General features: G+C 37.4%; 1 protein-coding gene across 6 annotated transcripts in view; it reads right to left on the bottom strand.

The window, feature by feature from the left end:
- PPHLN1 (periphilin 1) overlaps positions 1–21,456 on the bottom strand; it is a 150,281-nt gene that overhangs the window by 115,927 nt on the left and 12,898 nt on the right. For 4 of the 6 annotated variants that reach the window (XM_007454870.1, XM_007454871.1, XM_007454868.1 and 1 more), the window contains one exon: positions 20,001–20,092. In XM_007454870.1, coding sequence (XP_007454932.1) covers positions 20,001–20,092 — 92 coding nt within the window. Of the gene's footprint in view, positions 1–732; positions 898–20,000; positions 20,093–21,456 lie in introns of those variants that run through there. The other 2 variants (XM_007454866.1, XM_007454867.1) reach the window with 2 other exon arrangements.

Raw genomic sequence — 21,456 nt, 5'->3', positions numbered from 1 at the left:
GTTAATTACAACACTATATAGAAGGGAAGGAGAAAATGTAGGAAAATGGTTTAGCAAAGGAATGTTATAAACATGCAAGCTGGGTCAAAGGAAGTGCATCAAGGAATAGTTTAATCAAGTTCAATAACAGATTATTGCAACATTAAATATATACTTCTAGATTACTAAAGATGATCAAGAGAAAAAACATAATAATAATAGCCATAATGGCTAACACTTAAAAAGTGCTTATTATAGGAAAGGTAATGTTTTGAGGATTTTCTGAGTTAGGAAGTAGACTTTAATAATAACAAAAATGAGACTGAGTCTCAACAACCTTAACCCAACCTTACCCACAGCATTTCATCATGATAAAAATAAAGTAACTGTAAGTGGGCACATCTAGTAAAAGATAACTACCTGGTTATCACTTATTGAATACAAAAGCAACAGATAAGATTACCTTTATCTGGTTCTGCAAATCCTTGCCAATTTAGGGGATAGAAAAGCAGGCTAGTTGGAATTAATGTAATTTAGATAGAGCTATCCAGAGGGCTTACCCACTTTGTCCAGCACCCCAAGATTCTTGACTACCAGTTCCCATTTGACAGCTCCAGCAGGCAAGTCAACAGAGCATCAAGCAGGAAGTGTTTATTCAACTGCCTTCATGGCCAGTCCCATAAATTCCAAAAATTACATGATTTTTTAAACTTATAAAAAATAACGATTAGTACATGGGGGAAATTTACATACTCCTCTGTGAGGTGGACCACTTCTTCGATCATGAGAAAAACTGCGGCCCTCGTCATATTCTCGGTAATCAACATGACTGTAATATCTACTGTAGCTTCCTTCACCAGGTCTGTCTAGCAGTGGTGGTTTCTTTGGCACAATATTAACTACTCTACGGTAGCCATCCTAAAACAGACAAAAAGAAATATATAAAAATCACTAACTTCTCTATTTGGTTTTGGAAAGGTTTTTAAAAACGCACAGGAGTTCTTATCCTTAATCAAATAGAGTAAATGTATAAACAAACAAAAATGCATTAATGAAATAACATGAATATAACTAATAGTAAGGTCTTCACATGAATTAAAGGAAATAAAACTGTTCAATGAAGAAAGCCAGGTGTTTAAAGTAACATGCAGCAATGCAAAAAACCAATCATAAGTAAAAGAAAAAGTACAATATTATTGTTTTAATAAAAAATAAACTACAAAAGTGAGAATATTACAGTAGCTCTAATCCCTAACTGTCTAGGAATTTTATAAGTAAAACCATGTAAGATAGCACACATCTTTGGTCTACTGTGTTTGAAGTACTGTCCAGAAGAAATATACGATTTTTACACATAACCAACAGCAAACAGGGAGGTAATACTGAGCTAGAAAGATCTAGAGAAAACATTTTGCCATTTCTCCAGCAGCACTAGAGAGAGGAGAGACTTTGACATCACGAGTTTTGAAGCAAAATAAAACTCGTTATAAAATTTGAACTATTTTTCAAAGTAATACATTAATGTTTTAAAGTTTTAGCAGCTGAATGGATTCTTAGTGGGAGTTGGTAAACTGGACAGAGGGAGAACACCTGTCTTAGACAAGAAGCTGCTGTAAAATAACTAAACAAAAATGATTATCAACAAGAACTGGAGAGCTACAGAACATGTATCTGTAAACAATCTGGTCTTAAGCAATCTTGCTATGTTTATCAATATCAGATGAGGTATATGTGAAAGAAACTGGCAAGCTATGTAAGTATACGATATGATCAATATCAGTTAACTAATTTGACAAAATGAAAAACCAAAATATAATGCCCAACGTTCGGGGCTGGTTATTTTACCACCTTAAGTCTCAGTTTCATTATCTGCAAAATGAGATTAATATTAGTACCTACCTCATGGAGTTGTGAGGATTAAATAAAAACCAAATTGTAAAACATTTAGCACAGCAGGACACACTAAGTGCTCAAAAAATGTTTGCTATTTTGATTACTGTTTTTGCAAGTCTAAGTGAAACACTAAATTCCTCAAAGTGTCTATTTCCTTACATTACTTGTTAGCATTAATAACTACAACTATTCAGATATAAATAATTACATCCAATTCAAATTTCCCAATGGGTAGGAAATTTGTCAATGTGCTAGGAAAAAATAAAATCAATAAGGAAAAAATAAAATCAATACTTCATATCTATTTGACAGTTAAAATGACCTAATTTTTTTCCATGGGGATACAACTTGGTTTCCTTCTTTAGTATGTTAGACATTAAATTGTAATATATATTCTGTATGATTACATAAAATATAGTACACAAATGAATTTATTGACTCTTCTAAACACTATCTTTCACAGAGATTTCAATTAAATCTAAACAAATACTGAGTTTCTTTTTTAAAAAATTGGCATTAAGCCAAAATTAACATTACAATTTATAGCATTTTCTATTTCAAAATTTATTATACATAAAATTAGAATCACTGATTGCTCCAGTTTCAAGAAACCATAAAATTCCACTCCACAATACCCTCATTTGTACATGCTTTGGTGAAGGGATGGTGGGGTGAGCATATACGCCTAAATGCTTCTATTAATTAGACAGCTTATTATTTTACCAAGCAGCCTGTTTCTCTGTTCAACTCCCCCAAATTACTACAAAGTTATTTCAGGATTTTAAAATGTATATGGTAAAACTTTCAAAGAAGTAAAACTCAAGTCACACTTAGTTATATATTTAACAAATTGTTTCTACAAAATAATACAAATGAAAATAATCATTCCAAACTTGTTAATCAGCAAAAGAAAAAATCTCCTAATGACAGTTCTTACATCTAGCAATGAAGATGAAACTGGCATTTCCTTTATGTTTTGAGAAAGTCTTCAAATGTAAGTAACATTATACCATCTCTGCTCTGTAGGCATCTAATCTTAAAGAAAACTCCCTCATTCTATGAAAAGATTTAAGGAAACGAAGATGACTATAGGAGTCTGTGACAAAGCAAGACTGTATTTTCAGAGAGTTCATAGCTTATCCAGATATACCATTCAAGAATTTTTTTCTTTCCGATAAAATCCATGATGAGAGGCAAAGATTTCAGAATTTCTCTTTCAAAAGCTTATATTATTAAGAAAGTTCAAACAGTATTTTATATTACTTACAAAGCCAGATCTGAATGGAACCACCACTGTTTGAAATTCTTGTACAAATCTTACATTAAGCTATAAATATGTAATTGTCCTTCCTAAATGCTAATGGAAGTACACAAGGCTTCAGATACTGATGTTTGGAACCTCCTTTTTAGAAATGTTTTGGAAAACAATGACACCATAATACATAAACCAGAAATAAAAATTATGACTTATGAAGAATATGTTATAGAGGGTTTTTAAGGACAACAGGATCATTTTCAATTAATTAAAAAATAAACTCAATGGAATAGAAACATTTCTATTATTTAAAATGCAGATAGATCCATCGGATTTGCTTCTCCAAAGTTAGTATTAATGGTATGATCAGTCAGACCAAAAATAAAAAGTATATGTAGTTCATTAAAGAAAACGATAAATTTGAAAACCCATTTTACTTAATCATTTATCCACTCCGGCAGGACGTAGAAAGCAAAAACATGTATATAAACTTAACCACTTTTTTGAAAAGTTATAGTTCTATGTTTTTTACACTTTTGTAATTGTCATTACCTTAGAGACAAGACAATTCCTACCACAAGGCTGTCTGCATTTCTGAAATATGTACTATTCACAGTTTGCTTGTGCTAATAGAAATCTGATCAGATTAAGATACATATCAAATTAGTTTTGCAATTTTGAAATCTGAAATGGTGATTGTGTCTTGTTGCAAAACAACCAATTATTTCTTCATTTTCTATAAATTCCAATTTAATATAACTACCTGTTATGAGAAACACTTTCATTTTAGTTAAGTAAAAGCACCAAGTTTGATGTTTTCTTTGATTCAATATATAAATTACATAAAATTCCCCATACTAATGTTTAGTCTCATTACTAACTGGGTACAGATTATGAGGATTACATTTCTTTAAAAACATTTATTTTCTATTGTCCTTAAAATATACTTTGCACCCATTTTAACACAAAAACATTTTATTTAAAATAAAAATTTTAATATATAAGCATCCCCTTAAGCATCTTTATCTTTTAGGAACACATACTGAAATATTTTCATTTGAAATAAGACTTTCTGGATTTACTTCAAAATAATCTAGGAGGGAGGAAAGTGGTGAAGGCATAGACAAAACAACATTGACCATGAGTTGATAATTACCATTTGAATGATTTGTCCTTGGGAGTTTATTACATCATTTTGTTTACTTTCATATACTTAACTTTCACCCTTATAAAAAGTCAAAAACAACTAAAACATTAACCTACCAACAAAGTAACTAAGTACAATGGTACATGTAACCATTCAATGCCATTATTTCCTGACACAATCAACTTAGTATGAATGCAAGTTTCATGGGCACAGAAACTTTGGTCTTATTCACTGCTCTATTCCCAGCACCTGGAACAGTACTTGGCACACAGCAAGCACATACATAATATACATTCCACTTTGCTATCACAATTTTACGCTCCTGTTGGCATCACATGCTTTTTACTAGAAAAGTACCACACCTAACTAAAAAATTTGATTACCCACCAGGCTAGTGGACTTCTGCTTTCAAAAGCCTGAGGTTTCCTCACTCTGATCCTTCATGTTTTATGACATGTCTCTGTATTGTAGCACTTATTGGTTTAATTCACTCACTGAATTTTCAATGAAATATTTATTTTTCTGGGTCATTTCAATGGCTTTCGGGAATAATGGATCAAATATCTGAAACTGGAACTGCCCCAGAAAATTAAGACAGGACTTCCCTGGTGGTGCAGTGGTTAAGAATCAGCCTGCCAATGCAGGGGGCACGGGTTCAAGCCCTGGTCTGGGAAGATACCACATGTCGCGGAGCAACTAAGCCCGTGCGCCACAACTACTGAGCCTGCACTCTGGAGCCCGCGAGCCACAACTACTGAGCCCACATGCCACAACTACTGAAGCCCGCGTGCCTAGAGCCCGTGCTCCACAAGAGAAGCCACCACAATGAGAAGGCTGTGCACCACAACGAAGAGTAGCCCCCACTAGCCACTAGAGAAAGCCCACGCATAGCAACGAAGACCCAATGCAGCCAAAAATAAATGAAATAAGATAATTTTTTTTAAAAAAAGAAAATTAGGACATATTACAGAATGTAGCTAGGAATTGATCATATCTCTCTGGAAATAGTGACAAAAAAAATAAAGTTAAGTTCACGCAATTCTGCCAGCCAAAAAAATTAAACACCTCCTAGGGCAGCTCTACACAAACAAACATTATTAAATCAAAATTCAGCAAATGAACACTTAAGATTTTGTATTTCACATATGTAATTTTCACATTTCAAGTAAACTGTAAAAAAAACCCATTGCATGTTTAGGCAGGTAATGTAAAGTGTACTGTTGTCCACAGTTTACTTTGAAATGCATCCCCAAAATTTGACGGATTAAGTGTATGCATAAAGGACAGATGGATAAAGACATGATAAAACAAGTTCAGTTAAATGTTAACATAACATAACATAACATCTTTAAAAATAAAGACCTTACAGGGACTTCCCTGGTGGTCCAGTGGTTAAGACTCCACACTCCCAACGCAGGGGGCCCGGGTTCAATCCCTCGTCAGGGAACTAAATCCTGTGTGCCACAATTAAAGATCCCGCATGCCGCAACTAAAGATGCCACAACTAAAGATCCTGCATGCTGCAACTTTATTTACCCTGGCACAGCCAAATAAGTAAATAAGTATTTTTAAAAATAAAATAAAATAATTAAAAGTAAAGGCCTTACAGACATCTAGAAGTTAAATGTAGATGTTGGGTGATAATCAATGTCCTCCCAACAAAGGAATTGCGTAGTATACTTCTTTGGGCTTAAGTCTCCTATTTATCTACCCAAGTTTAAGACTAAATAAAAATTTATGTGAAGCACTTTAAAAGTAACTTATTATTGACACAGAAGTAACTTTTATATGCTCTAAAGTGCTAAAATAATAATTGATATATTTGTCAAGTTGTACATTGAGGATAAGCTTTCCAATACTCAAATTAAGTGTAATTTAACATCAGCACCAAAATACATGTGCCCAATTGCCTCCCAGGTTTATCAAAGCTAGAAGCTCACAAAATAGTTGCTTTATAACTGAGGTCATACTAGTGTAGTAGGTACCTTGTAGAGTCCCTATTTGATGTCATACTTTATGTCATAGCAATAGTTTCTCAAACACATTTCTGATGTATCAGAACTGGGAATGAATGGGACAAAGGGAACAGTAAGAAAAAAAAAAGAGAAATGCAGTAAAATTGTTTGTTGTTAGAGAACAGAACACAAACATACAAAATAAAATAGAACATTAACTTTGTCTATCCCAGACACTAATGAGAGTGGGTTCTCACTTTATGAAGGACTGGCTAAAGTTTTACATTTAGAAAAAATATATATTCTGTCCTTTCAAAATTTTAGGTAAAGTTTTATTTAGGTATGGCAGCCACATAAAAAAGTATACAAACCGTAAATGTATTTCTGGATAAATTTTCACGAGGTAATCACACTGTGTAACTACCACCCAGATCAAGAAACTGAACACTCCCAGCATGGCAAAAGCCTTCCTGTGCTCTTTCCCAGTTACTTTGGGAGACCTCTGTCTCCCAAAAGTAACCTCTTTCCTGGCTAGTTCTGCCTGTTTTGAAACTCTGTATAAAAGGCATCATACAGGACACACTCTTCTTTCTTCCAGTATTGCTGTTGCATATGGCAGCAGTCCATTCTTTCTCATTGCTGGATAACTGCACAATTAATTTATCCATGCTGTTGGACACTTGGATTGTTGCCAGTTTGGAGTTCTTATGAATAATGCTGCTTGGGAACATTCTTGTACATATCAATATCATACACCAACATACTTTTTAAAATAACATTAGATGACCTCTGCTTTGTAAGCAAGTATTTTAAAACTTTTAATTATGTTTTTATTAGATCCAAAGTCAGAATTACAACTTTAGTGATTTACATTTCTAGTTCCAGTGTCACTTAAACACTTTAACCCAAGAATTCTGCCGGTCCATGAAATCAGATGTGAATAAAAAATTACTTTTTCACCTAAAAGTAGGTGACAAACAACACAACAGCAAAAGCAGTATCTGTGGCTTCACCACTAACAGAAATCACAGATATTTTTATGTTCATGTTATAGCTGTTGCAGATACCTCAAAGTATCATTTACACTCATCACTCCTTTGAAAACACAGCAATGAAATCCCCACCACTAGTTCTTGCTTGATAGCTAATGACCTACTAAAAGAAGTATATATTACTATATCACAGATTTGGTTTCTAATAGTTTTATAATTATATTCAAATATAAGTGGTCTCCTTTAATTCTGTGTATTTTATTTTATAGTTTTAAAAATGCTATTCTAGGGCTTCCCTGGTGGCGCAGTGGTTGAGAGTCCGCCTGCCGATGCAGGGGACACAGGATCGTGCCCCGGTCCGGGAGGATCTCACATGCCGTGGAGCGGCTGGGCCCGTGAACCATGGCCCGTGAGCCATGGCCGCTGAGCCTGCGCATCCGGAGCCTGTGCTCCGCAACGGGAGAGGCCACAACAGTGAGAGGCCTGCGTACCGGAAAAAAAAGAAAAAGAAAAAATGCTATTCTAGGAAGAGGTCCATAGGTTTCACAACACTGCTAAAAGGATCATGGCACAGAAAAGGTTAAGAACCTACGCTTTTTTAACTAAAATGTAGGTGTAACATAAAAAGCAAAGGGATAATTTTCCAAGAGCCATCAAAGGGGTACAACATATCGAGAGGAAAGGAAGGCTTTAACTTACTAACCATAATAAGACCAAGTTCACCAGAAAAAATGTAGTGTCTTGAGTCTTGTGGAGGGGGGATGTGGGAATACAGAAGGATTTATAAAGTAACAGAAGTTGACTGAGCGGGGTGGGGGGGGTGGTTGGAGAGACCAATCTAATGGAATTAAAAGAAGAGAGACCAGAGGAATGAACTTGGACAAGTTCTGGGCACATTCCATGCTCCAGAAGGAGAAAAGCAGTCTAGGCTCCTCCCCATCTAGGAGAAACCTAGCAGCCAGAGAACTTAAGGAAGTGAGATTTACCTTGAGGCACTTACAGTTGAGTACATCTAGTCTGATTTTAAGGGCACTTGTGGTAAAAACATACCTCCCTATCTGCTTACCACTGATGAAATTATAGTTTACAAAGGAAAAATGCCTCTGTTTCACTTACACACACACAAAAGGTATAAAATGAAAATGTCTGGGTTTGTTTAAATTTTACTACAATATCCTCATTCATTGAGGACTTCCCTCACCTGTCATCTTTACCTCAACTGTCATCATCAGCAACTTCAGTGTTCAGCTACAATCTGACTTTCTTAACTCTGCATACAGGAATCACCTGATGAACTTTTAAACACTACTGTCCAGATCTTATCCACAGAAATTATGACTTAATTATCTGACATAATTACCTATGACTTAATTACCATTCATTGGTATTTAAGAGCCCTCTAGGTAATGTACAGTGAGGACTGAGAGCCCCTAATCTAGATTACTGATCCAAAATCTAACCTCAAAGTTTTGTTGACCTCAACTCCAATAACCTTCACCCACCCTCATTCCCACCACCATGTACTGAACTTCAGTCACCCAGAACTGTTCCATCTTAGAAACTCTACATTCCAAAATACTGATTGCTTATCTTTCCACCATACCCTGGTCTTCAACCTCATTAAGACTTTCCTGTCCCTCAGCCCCTTACTTCTTTCAATCCACTGTCCCTCTCATAGCCTTATTCCCTTTCCTAATCAGCCCATTCCACATATCGCCTCAATAATTCTTCAATATCCTTATCTCCCTGGATCCACCATTCATTTTGGAATCTTAAATCAATACAACTTGCTTTCTCTACTCCCAACCTGGGCTACTTAGATAATAAAGTACACAATCCTGCAGATTGGTGCCCCTATAAAATTTAAGGTACATAAGCTTACAGCACCTCAGCAACAGTCTTTTTAAACATCTCTAGTCAGGAGATACCTACAATGGCTACACCAAACTTCAATGGCCTCGTCTCCTGTTGTAGTTTTCTTATGACAGGGCCGAAAGTAAGCTCATCACACGAGATGAACTGTGCAGAAGCACAGCAGTAGAGGGCTGTTGCTCGCTCAGGCAATACAGCACCGTCTGTCCTGCTGTGGTGGCTTTTATTTAAGCATTATCTATGTTTACATCTTAAGACTTGTTTTCTTAACATTCCAGAAATGCCACTGTAGCAACATACGCTTTTATTGATTAGACAAGCAACAATGGGCTTTCTTGAAGACATGCCATGCTTCATCCTTGAGCTCACAAGCAGCACAAGGACATCTCCTTGTGTTCCCATTATTCTGATTATACTGAAGTTGCACAAGGACATTTCCTTGTGTTCCCATCCTTCTGATTATACTGAGGTCATTTCATGGATCAGTGCCCAAAGTATCCAGGACTGCCTGCAGTTCTGGCTTACTCGCTAGCCCTCGGTCTGCCGAGGGCTTCTGGCTTATTCGCCAGCCCTCGGTCTGCCGAGGGGTTCATGGGTCACGTCTCCTTTCCATGTCCTCAGTCATTCCTCTACATTTCCCCCTTTTGTTTTGCAGCTTGTGCAGCATCAAGGAGAACACGGCAGCTTGTTGCGATGTTGCATGGCGGGTGGCTTTCAATCGTCGTTGGACTACAATTAAACATATAATTATTATTATGATGAGCATTAGCAATCCTGCAGTAGAACCAAATAAAGCATGTAATTTAGACATAGGATTTAGATTATTAAGTCCTTGAATAACCCCAGTCCATACTTCTTGCAAATTAAGTCGTTGTAATTTCTTTTGAAAAGTTTGTTGAATTTCCCCCTGTAAATTCACAATTTCTTCTGTCAAATTTTTGTGATGTAATAAGATGTTTTCTTATTTTTACCCAGGGGAATGCAGACTGATTATATGGAACCGAAGTGACACAAAAGGCACTTTGATTCCAGTCACAACGTAGCTTCATTTGTCTTTGTAAATTTACAAGTTGGTCCCCCAACATAACCACAGCTTGTTGTAAATCTGCTATTTCCGAATGTATTTCCGAATCAATTTGTCGTTGAGAGGACCAAAGCATTTCAGAATTTTTATGCCAATCAGTTATATAATCAACGGTCTGAATAGACTGTTCTAAAGCAACTCCAGCTACTGCAGCAGTAGCTGTTATGGCTATAATACCCATGACAGCTGCAATCAACATTCCTACAAATCTTTTACTTCTTTTTAATGCATCAGCTAAATATTGCAAAACAGCCATAGGAAGAGATTCCTGCCATTCCCTTCCAAGATTAACAGGAAGCCAAAGACCTGTCCGAGCTCGTAAAATATACAAACTTTCAGTAGATATGTTAAAAGATATACTAGAGTTAATGCAGGTATACAGAGAGCAATTTTTACACATTATAATACCTTGAGTCTCATTCCATTCAGCTTGTCCCTTCAACAATATATAAGGCAATTTCACACAACTACGAATATACCGAGTAACATTTTTATGAAAAATCAAACTATAATTTCCAGATTGGTTAGCCATATGTCCCACCCAAGCATTAATCTTTTCCAAAGCTGCCATAAGCTTCCACAAATCTTTTTGGATAGGATATCCATTTAAATGAGGACCAGGAGGAGAAAACCCTCCAGCATGCCACACTATGGTATCATTAGTAGTATTGCTATAAATGGTGTTATTCTCTCTATGCCAGTGTAAATTCTTCAGATCCCTTTTTCCTCAGGCGGAGCCAAAAGGACTCCAATCAATGACTCTTCCCCAAGAAGTATTAACAAGAACCCGAGCCATTTCTCCTCGGCATCAAGTCCAATGGACCCAATCTGATAATCGATCTACAAGAGGCACATGACATAGAGGCAAGTAGGGTGCGGAAACATTCTCATGAAGAGTAGAATTAGAATTTTCAAAACTATAAGCACTCAAAAGATGTAACCCATGATATCTGCTTTCATTTTTAACAACACTTAACCATGCCTGATAATTCATTGTAAGGCAATGATCTCCCTTTCCCATACAAATAGGAGGTCCACTAACACCCACAGTGTAATTCTCTATTATCCTTCCTTCTTCTTCTGGCTTCAAAGGGCCTCTATCATCAAAAGGACCAGGCAACCATCCAGACTCATTTACATATACAAGAACTGGGGCATCCCACCAGGTAACCCCCAGATTAAGAGGAGGGGTAGGAATATAAGTCCAATAAGTATGGTTAGTACAATTTATCTCATTGGCTGATATGCTTATTACCTGTGCAGACAACACTGCCATCATGGCCACAAAAAGATTGGTGCTAGTGAGGGGTCTACCCTGTGAAATGACAAGATTTTCGGCAGTGCCTGCAAACTTTTTCACTTGCCCCCAGGTTAATGGAGGCGCCTTCTTTGTTCGATCCAATGGCACACGGAATACTCTCTTGCTTAAATCTATCTCCGCAAATTCCCTTGTTCGATCCAATGTCACATGGAATGCTCTCTTGCGTAAATCTATCTCCGCAAATTCCTGCATCATTCCCGTCATTCCGGTCACATCAAAGCTACGCTTAGTTGCCATCCCGAAGCTTTATCTTCTTGGCCGGCACCCAATAGGATTCAGCTCCTGCAGAAACAAAAGCATACCCCCGGCCCCAACGAAGAACCTCGGCAGGTTCCCAAGTATTAGTATTTTCATTTAATATAAAAACAGGTTGCCTAAGTTCTCATGTACTTATTTTTGTCCAATGTCTGTCAGCTGCACTAAAATCATCTTCTCCGTGATTCAAAAAATTAAGAGTAAATAAAGCAATATGTATTCTTTTCCTAGGACTTTGTACCTCATCTCCCCCTTTTTATTTTATAAGCATTTCTTTCAATGTGCGGTTTTGTCGTTCAATAACCGCCTGTCCTTTACTGTTTCCTGGGATGCCTGTAACGTGCTGTATATTATGTGTTGAAAAAAAGGTCTGACATTTTTGAGAAAGATATGCAGAAGCATTATCGGTTTTTATGCTACTGGGAATCCCCATAACAGCAAAGGCTTCTATTAAATGAGTTATTACAGCATCAGCTTTTTCAGAAATGGTGGATATATTTTAACTTTCCAAAACCAGGATATTGGGTTACATCCATTTGCCAGATAGCATTAGCAGATAAGCCTTTAGGGTTAACTCCAATATTCAAACAAGGCTGATTAATGGCAGCACACTGCGGGCATGTACGGAGAATAGTTTTTGCTTGTTTCCGTGTAAGATTAAATTTATTTTTCAATCCTCTGGCACTAGTATGATATCTGTGATGTTCTGCTGTAGCTAATTGTACGGTACCCACTAAAGTATCAATAAAATCATTTCCATCTACCAATGGGCCGGGTAAATGAATATGAGCACGAATATGAGTAATATAAAGTGATGCAGTACGTAGCCTAATTATATGTTGTATTTGCAGAAATAAAGAGTGTAGTTCTGATCCATTAATTGGGATAAAAGTGGTCTCAATAATTTTAACTGTAAATTCCACATACTGGGAGTCTATAATTATATTAAGAGCAATTGGATAATCTTGTAACAATAGTATTACAGCAAATCTGCTTTTTGAACTGAAACATATGGAGATTGTAACACCTTTTGATCATGACTGTTAGCATATCCTGCTCTTACCGTTTTATTGGCATCAGTAAAAAAGGTTGGTCCTATAACAGGATCTGATTGAACTATTTTTGTCAAAATCCAATTAGTCTTCTTCAAAAATTGTAAACGTTTATCAGAAGGATAATGATTATGTATTTTGCCTATATAATGAGCACAGGCAATTTGCCAGTTATCCTCCAGTTGAAAAAGAGTTTGTATTTCTTTGTTTGAAAAAGGGACTATAAGTTCATGTGGGTCCTGACCACATAATTGCCTTAATCGTAACCTACCTTTAATAATAATATCAGCTACTTTTTGTACATAAGATTGTAATTTCTTTTGAGCTTTATGAGCTAAAAATATCCACTCTATGAGATTATCTTGTTGTTGTAATAATCCAGTAGGGGAATGAGGAGTATGAAATACAATAAGTAAATGATCCAGAGACTCAATCCGATCCAATTGTGCATCATGTATATGTTTTTCTGTCCATTTAAGTTCTTGTTCCGCCTGTGGAGAAAGTTCACGGTGACTATACACCGCAAAAACGAAAAAAAAAAAAAAAAAAAAAAAAAAAAAATCCACTCTATGAGATTATCTTCTTCTTGTAGTAAACCAGTAGGGGAATGAGGAGTATGAAATACAACAAGTCGTAAATGATCTAGAGACTCAATCCGATCCAATTGTGCATCATGTATATGTTTTTCTATCCATTTACGTTCTTGTTCCTCCTGGGGAGAAAGTTCACGGTGACTATTCAATGCTGGATCGCCTTCCAAGGTGTGAAATAAATTTTGTAGCTTATAAGTAGGAATTCCTAGGCTAGGACGTAACCAATTAATATCTCCTAGTAATTTTTGAAAATCATTTAATGTTACAAGAGAATCTCGTCTAGTTTGTACTTTCTGAGGAATAATCTGGGTATTGATTACAATTTGTCCAAGATATTGCCAGGGAGCACATTTTTTAATTTTTTCAGGAGCTGTTTGTAAACCCCATTCTTTAAATTTCAACTCTGCTTGTTGTAACATCTGCTGTAACGTTTGCTGATGAGAATGAGCAAATAGAATGTCATCCATATAATGGAGAATACGTGCTTCAGGATACATGTGACGTAACTCCTCCAAAGGTTGGTTAACAAAAAATTGGCACATAGTTGGACTATTTAACATCCCCTGAGGGAGAACTTTCCATTGAAATCTCTGGGCCGGATGTTCTTGATTAAAGGCTGGTACAGTAAATGCAAATCTTTCACAATCTTGAAGTTGTAATGGTATAGTAAAAAAACAGTCTTTCAAATCTATAATTATAAGTTCCCAATTGCGAGGGAGCATTGCAGCAGATGGAATTCCAGGTTGTAATGCCCCCATAGGTTGAATAATCTCGTTAATTTTTCGTAAATCTGTCAACATTCTCCATTTTCCTGATTTCTTCTTGATTACAAAAACAGGTGAATTCCAAGGGCTAGTGGATACTTCAATATGTCCTGCTATTAACTGTTCTTGTACTAATTGGTGTAATGCTTGTAATTTTTCTTGAGTTAAGGGCCACTGCTCTGTCCATATAGGGGTATCTTTCAACCATTTTAATGGCAATGCAAATTTTCGAGCAGTGGCCCCTATACTAAATTTGGATATTCAAGCCCAGTATAATCTTTCCCCGTTCTAGTTATATGTTGGGGTTCAGTAGTATTTAATTGCGAATAATCAAATTCCATGTGTGACATCATTTGCATTGCTTCAGGGGAAATTGTTGGTATGGAGATAGAGGTTCCCCATTGTTGTAGTACATGTCTTCCCCATAAATTAATTCCAATATCGGACAAATATGGTTGCAACACGGCTTTCTGTCCTTCCGGGCCTTTACACTCCAATAATTCCTTACTGCGCCAAACCATATGCAATGTTCCTATTCCTGTAAAAGTAGCTTCCACCTTTTCTAAAGGCCAATATGAAGGTCATTCAGACTGTTTTATATAGACACATCAGCTCCCGTATCAACAAGGCCCGTAAATTTCACATTATTATTAAAAGTAATCGTTAATTGGGGACGTTGATCGTTGATAAAGGATTGCCAGAAAACATTTTTTCCTGTGCTGCCGAACCCCCCAGTACGCTTTACCGGGGCAGCTGCTTGTTTTACATATGGTAACAGTAACAATTGAGCAATTCTTTGTCCCTTATTAAATTCTATAGGTTTTGTAACAGAAATCATAATAGAAATTTCTCCATTATAATCCTCATCAATAACTCCAGTATGAACTGTTACACCCTGCAGAGTCAAACTACTTCGTCCTAATAATAGCCCCACGGTTCCTGCAGGTATAGGGTCATAGATTCCTGTGGCTAACTTATGTACTCCTCCTGCTGGCGTAAGGATACAATCTCGAGGAGCAATTAAGTCAACGGCAGCACTGCCATTGGTAGCATGCATGAGATCAGTAACTAAGAGCTGATGTTGAGATTGTCCTGTAGTGTCTGATAAAAGCTGCCATTGCTTACTGGATACTGTTGAGAGTTTACTGTCGCTTTTCCCGTATTGTTTCTGCGGCCCCGGGTTGGGCCTAGCTTCCCGTTTCCCAAGACATTATCTCGTGGAGGCAAAAGGTTTCCTAACTTATCCCTTTTGGAACGGGATTCATTAGTCCAGTGTCGTCCTTTACCACACCGGCGACACATACCAGGTGGCTGCTCATTCTTAACCTGTTTTGATATTTGGCCTTGTCCTTTTTGACAATCTTGCATCACATGTCCATACTTTCCACAGTTGTAACATTTAGTACGATTATCTTTCAACCCTCCATTTATGGCAGCTGCAAGTAAATTGGCATGATAAGTAGGAGATCCAATATCATGGCAAGCTTTTATATACTCTTCAAGTGGAGCATTTACAGCTCGGAAAGGCCGCAATGCCTTCTGGCATTCAGGATTTGCATTCTCAAAGGCCAAGAATTGTAATAATAAATCTTGCACGTCTATTTGAGCTACACTCTTTGAATGGCTGCACGCAATCTAGACAAAAAATCAGTGTTAAGGCTCACTAGGCCCTTGCATTAACTTAGTAAAAGACTGTGCTGTTTTTCCAGGGGGTTGCACTCGTAACCATGCTGGCAAACAACACATATGTATTTGAATGATTCGTAAATCGTCAAATTGAGCTTGAGCTTGTAGATTACTGAATGCGCCTGCTCCTATTAATTCATCTAAAAGTGGCCCTGGAGGATTACGGGCTGCATTAGTCCTTGCCATATTTTCAGCTTCTTCTCTCCACCAAGTCTTAAACTGCATATATTGTCCAGGTTCAAGAACAGTTTTGGCAATCGCTTCCCAATAATGAGGAATTAATATGTTTTCAGCAGCATACCCAGACAAAAGTCCTTGAACATAATTAGAATGCATCCCATATGCATTAATGGCTTCTTTTAGCATTTTTAAAATTTTTAAATCGTGAGGGTTATACTCAACATTCATATATCCATTCGGAAATTGATCATTAGCAGACATAGCTTGTCTAACAACAGGGAAAGCAAAAAATGATTCAGAATATTGCTTTTCTTCCTTATTCATCTCTTCTTCCAATAAAAGTTTATTAGATTCAGGTTTTAGAGGAAAGCGAAACTGACGAGAGGTTCCAACAGGATAAGCTGCTAATTCTAAAGGAGGAGCCGAAGGAATAGTAGGACATGGCTCCTGATATGAAGGAGTGGTAGCATTGTTTTTATTTTCTTCCAGTTTAACCATCAAATTTTTTAACTTAGAAAGTATATCAGAAATCTCATTCTGTTGAGAAGGTGGCATCTCATTTTGTTTGCTAACTTGCTCCCGATCTTTATCATCATCAGAAAAAGCCCCTTCATCACTGGAACCTGAAAAATCCTCTCCTGTCTCAGACATAAGAGGAGGAGGAGGCAGAGGAAGGTCCTCTATAGGAGACTCACGAGACAGAGTACGAAGAGCAGCAGAGTGATGGGGAGCAGAATTGGGACGCTGAGGGCGCGCCCCATTTTCACTTTCAGTTTCAGATTGTAATGGTTCCAGGACAAGGGAAATTAAATTACAAAGAGACCAAACACGTACAGATATAGGGTCTCCATGCTGATGAGCTCTTCTTAAGGCTCACATAACCTGTTTCCAAACTTTTAAATTCAACTGGTTATGACTAGTAGGTTGAAACCAGTAACAATGTTTACGAATCTCCGCAAACAATTCATCAAAAGATTCTTGTTTCACTTTCACTCCTGAACTCCGTAATAACTGTTTCAGGAGTCTAATGTAATGACATTCTACTGAGGGAGAATTCCCCATGACTCTACTGCTCCCGAAGGTTTCGCTTACTCTTGAGTGGACCAAATTCCCCTTCGGTCCCACGATCACGCGATTACTTACCTTCAGGTCCCTGTTCGGGCGCCAAATGTAGTTTTCTTATGACAGGGCCGAAAGTAAGCTCATCACACGAGATGAATTGTGCAGAAGCACAGCAGTAGAGGGCTGCTGCTCGCTCAGGCAATACAGCACCGTCTGTCCTGCTGTGGTGGCTTTTATTTAAGCATTATCTATGTTTACATCTTAAGACTTGTTTTCTTAACATTCCAGAAATGCCACTGTAGCAACATACGCTTTTATTGATTAGACAAGCAACAATGGGCTTTCTTGAAGACATGCCATGCTTCATCCTTGAGCTCACAAGCAGCACAAGGACATCTCCTTGTGTTCCCATTATTCTGATTATACTGAAGTTGCACAAGGACATTTCCTTGTGTTCCCATCCTTCTGATTATACTGAGGTCATTTCATGGATCAGTGCCCAAAGTATCCAGGACTGCCTGCAGTTCTGGCTTACTCGCTAGCCCTCGGTCTGCCGAGGGCTTCTGGCTTATTCGCCAGCCCTCGGTCTGCCGAGGGGTTCATGGGTCACGTCTCCTTTCCATGTCCTCAGTCATTCCTCTACAGTCTCCCTCTATCTCCTCCACTTTCAACAGATGATCTTGCCACCTCTTACTTGAGAGAAAAATAAAGGCTGTTAGATATGAGCTTTCTCAAATCCATTCTCACACAATGACCTTACTAGAGACAGAGAGGGCCCTACTTATTGGTCTTTATGACACTGATAAACTGATTATTCCCATCTTAAAACTCACTCCTCCCCCAGCATATTTAAGCCAGCTTCCTTGATAAGCAATAGCCTCTGGGCAGGTCCCTCAACTTCCAGTTTTAACAGCTCTTTAAGCCAACTCCCACTGCAGTGTGTTCTATCATATAACACAGCATGCACACATAATGCAGAATGGTGTCTTAAAAGTTTTACGTCATAACTTTCCCCATGATTTTATCATGAGTATTTCCCATTGTTCTCTGAAATTATATTTCTGTATATAAATCTCTGTCTACATTTTAAGGCTTCTAAAACACTCTGCTACATTCTAGAAATGTACCATTCTACACTCAGAATTGTTTTGAAGATTAGGAAGTTGATATATACCTCACTTATAGTAAGTAGGTACTAGTTAAATAGATAGTTACAATAAATTTCCATTTAAAGTTAAGTCATCCCCTCCTAAATTACCTTATTTTATAATTTGGAGCCATGTAAAAGTGTTACAATAAAAAAAAAACCTAATTAGAAAAGAAAAAAAAGGCAAACCCCCAAAATCAAAAACAAAGTACGGCTTCCCTGGTGGAGCAGTGGTTAAGAATCGGCCTGCCAATGCAGGGGACACAGGTTCGATCCCTCGCCCAGGAAGATCGCACATGTCGCAGAGCAACTAAGCCTGTGCACCACAACTACTGAGCCTGCACTCTAGAGCCCATGAGCCACTTGAGCCCAGGTGCCACAACTACTGAAGCCTGCGTGCCTAGAGCCCGTGCTCTGCAACGAGAAGCCACAACAATGAGAAGCCCGCACAACTCAACGAAGAGTAGCCCCTGCTCACCGCAACTAGAGAAAGCCCACACACAGCAATGAAGACCCAATACAGCCAAAAATAAAAACAAATAAATCAATTAATTTTTTTAAAAAAGGTAAAACAAACCCAACTATATATTCAGTTAATGGCATAACCACACAGAAAATTCTTTTAAGTATCCCAAATTTCTAATGGGATATATCCATGGGAGGGTAAGGGACCTAAAAAAAAATTTTTTAAAAATTCATCCCTTTTCCCATCCCTGTGTTAGTCCTACACCTTGTTTATCTATCACTTGTTTGTTCTAGGTAAACTATAAAATAATTCTATCAAGCTGAAAAAATTTTTAAATTGAGATTTTGATTAGAAACATCAAGACTATTAATTAACCTGGAAAGAAATGACATTTTATAATAATTAAGTCTGCCCCTTCTGAAATATGGGCGGCCTCTTCATTTTTTCCATCTTAATTCATTTTAGATCAACCCCAAGCTAAGCTGTAACCTAGGCCAAATGACAACCATGAAGATGATATCACCCATTTAAATGGGTTGTAGGATTTTCTTACAAAATATACAAAAAATAACTAACATATAAACTAATATTTGTGCCCTCTGATAGTGTATAATGAATCCATATATACCCATATACCATCACCATGAACCCAACCCCCTGGTGCTTAGAATGGGCCTAAGCAAAAGTTTAATAAGATTGACAGCTTCTTGACCTTACCCAAACCCTCCCTTGGGTCTCTATAGAGGATTTTGAGGAGAGAAAGAGAGCATACACACATTCAATAAACAGTGAGCTCCTACTATGTGCCAGGTACTAAACACAGTGCTGGGAATACAATAATAAGCAAAACAGCAAGCTCCTTTAGGAAAGAAAAGGACTGGTTCAAAATTACCAATTCCCAGAGCAACAAAGAGACAAGCAGTAGAACAGCAAAGCAGAAACTGCCTACCTCCTCCTACTTTAGAATTTCACATATCCAAGTTGCAAACATTTTTAGGAATACAGAAAAACAGGTGACAGCCAATAGTAGGAGCAGGTGCTCAAATATTTCTTTGTTAACTGATGGTCTGAGCTTTATCAAACCTCAAATTTTCTTAACAAATTAACTCCCTTTTAGAAATTTAAGCAAGAAATATAAAATACAGATTTTCTACATAAATAAAATGTTGCCTTTCATTTTCAAACTTTTTACTTTTAAAAGATAAGCTTGATCTATCTACATCTCAACTAGTTTTTGGTAGACAAAATTCACTTGGACACTTGGTTCTGAATTATTCTACAGGTAAGAACAACTTACACTGGGGTGACTTCGAGGAGGTACTCTTTCTCTTGGAGGTCTTTCATAGTCATATCGTCCCTCAGACCACATTTCATCTCTTCTGTAAGCCACTAAAGAATAAAAAAAAGAAATCAAAGAATAATGGGTTTTATGTTACTCTGAAATAGTAAAGAAGAAAAGGAAAAAGTAAATGATTACATTCTAATAGAGATATTTTCCAGAGATACTTAAGGGAAAAAAAAAATGTAAGTGACCAAAAGGAAAAAACAATGATTATGGCAATTCTTCAAAACAATTTGAAATTTTCTTAAAAACAAAAAAAGTAATAGAAAGCTCCACCTTCCTTCTATTTCCAAGGCTACTTAAAAGCTTCAAAGACCTTATTCTCATCAACTGTGGGAAGATCCGTAAGACCACAGATTTTTCATTCTCATAGAGTAAAAATTAGAAAAGATTCATTTTAATGAACAGTGTAAAAGGCTAATAAGCAAAGCTGGATGGTGTGTACAACAGTAGTTTCAGCTTTTCTACATCCTTGGAGTTTACTGTCTCTTTATGTCCAATGAAGTAGATTTAACTGAAAAAAATACTAAATAAACAATCCTGTAAAAACACACTCAACAGGACTTCCCTGGTGGCGCAGTGGTTGAGAATCCACCTGCCAATGCAGGGGACACGAGTTCAAGCTCTGGTCCGGGAAGATCCCACACACCACAGAGCAACAAAGCCCATGCGCCACAAATACTAAGCCTGCGCTCTAGAGCTGGTGAGCCACAACTACTGAAGCCGGCATGCCCCAGAGCCCAAGCTCCACAACTACTGAGCCTGCGCTCTAGGGCCCGCGTGCCACAACTACTGAGCCCACATGCTGCAATTACTGAAGCCCACGCACCTAGTGCCTGTGCTCCGCAACAGGAGAAGCCACCGCAATGAGGCCGCACACCACAACGAAGAGTAGCCCCACTCAACACAACTAGAGAAAGCCTGTGCGCAGCAACAAAGACCCAACGCAGCCAAAATAAATAAATAAATAGGAAAAAAAAAACCCACAAAACACACTCAACAAACCCTGAGACAAACCACTCTTGATTTTGTTTTTAATATTATAATCTTATTTTAATGCAGAGGCACCTTCATAAAAATTGAAATTAAAAGTTCTGTCAGCATTTTCCCCATTTGGGATGCAGAGAGAGGCTTCCTACTTTGACAGACAGCTGACATTTTCTGGGTAGAGGGCTAATGCAGTGCGTTACAGAGTCCAGATGAAAGAGCACCTGTGAACACGTAAACAAGGCAAACAAGACAGAAGATGAGAATAGGGTACAGGAAACAGCTCAAAGGTCATTTACATGAAATGGTGATACAGTAATTGAGGGGTTGGCAAATGTTTTTTTAATGGACCAGACAAATATTTTTGGCCCTGCAGATCACAGGTCTCTGTCACGACTTCTCAATTCTGGTAGTATAAATGACA

Source organism: Lipotes vexillifer, unplaced genomic scaffold, assembly GCF_000442215.2.
Source record: "Lipotes vexillifer unplaced genomic scaffold, Lipotes_vexillifer_v1.1 scaffold707, whole genome shotgun sequence".
NCBI classification, from domain to species: Eukaryota; Metazoa; Chordata; class Mammalia; order Artiodactyla; family Lipotidae; genus Lipotes; species Lipotes vexillifer.
The sequence above is the reverse complement of the archived record's forward strand: the minus strand, read 5'-3'. Positions and strand labels throughout refer to the sequence as shown.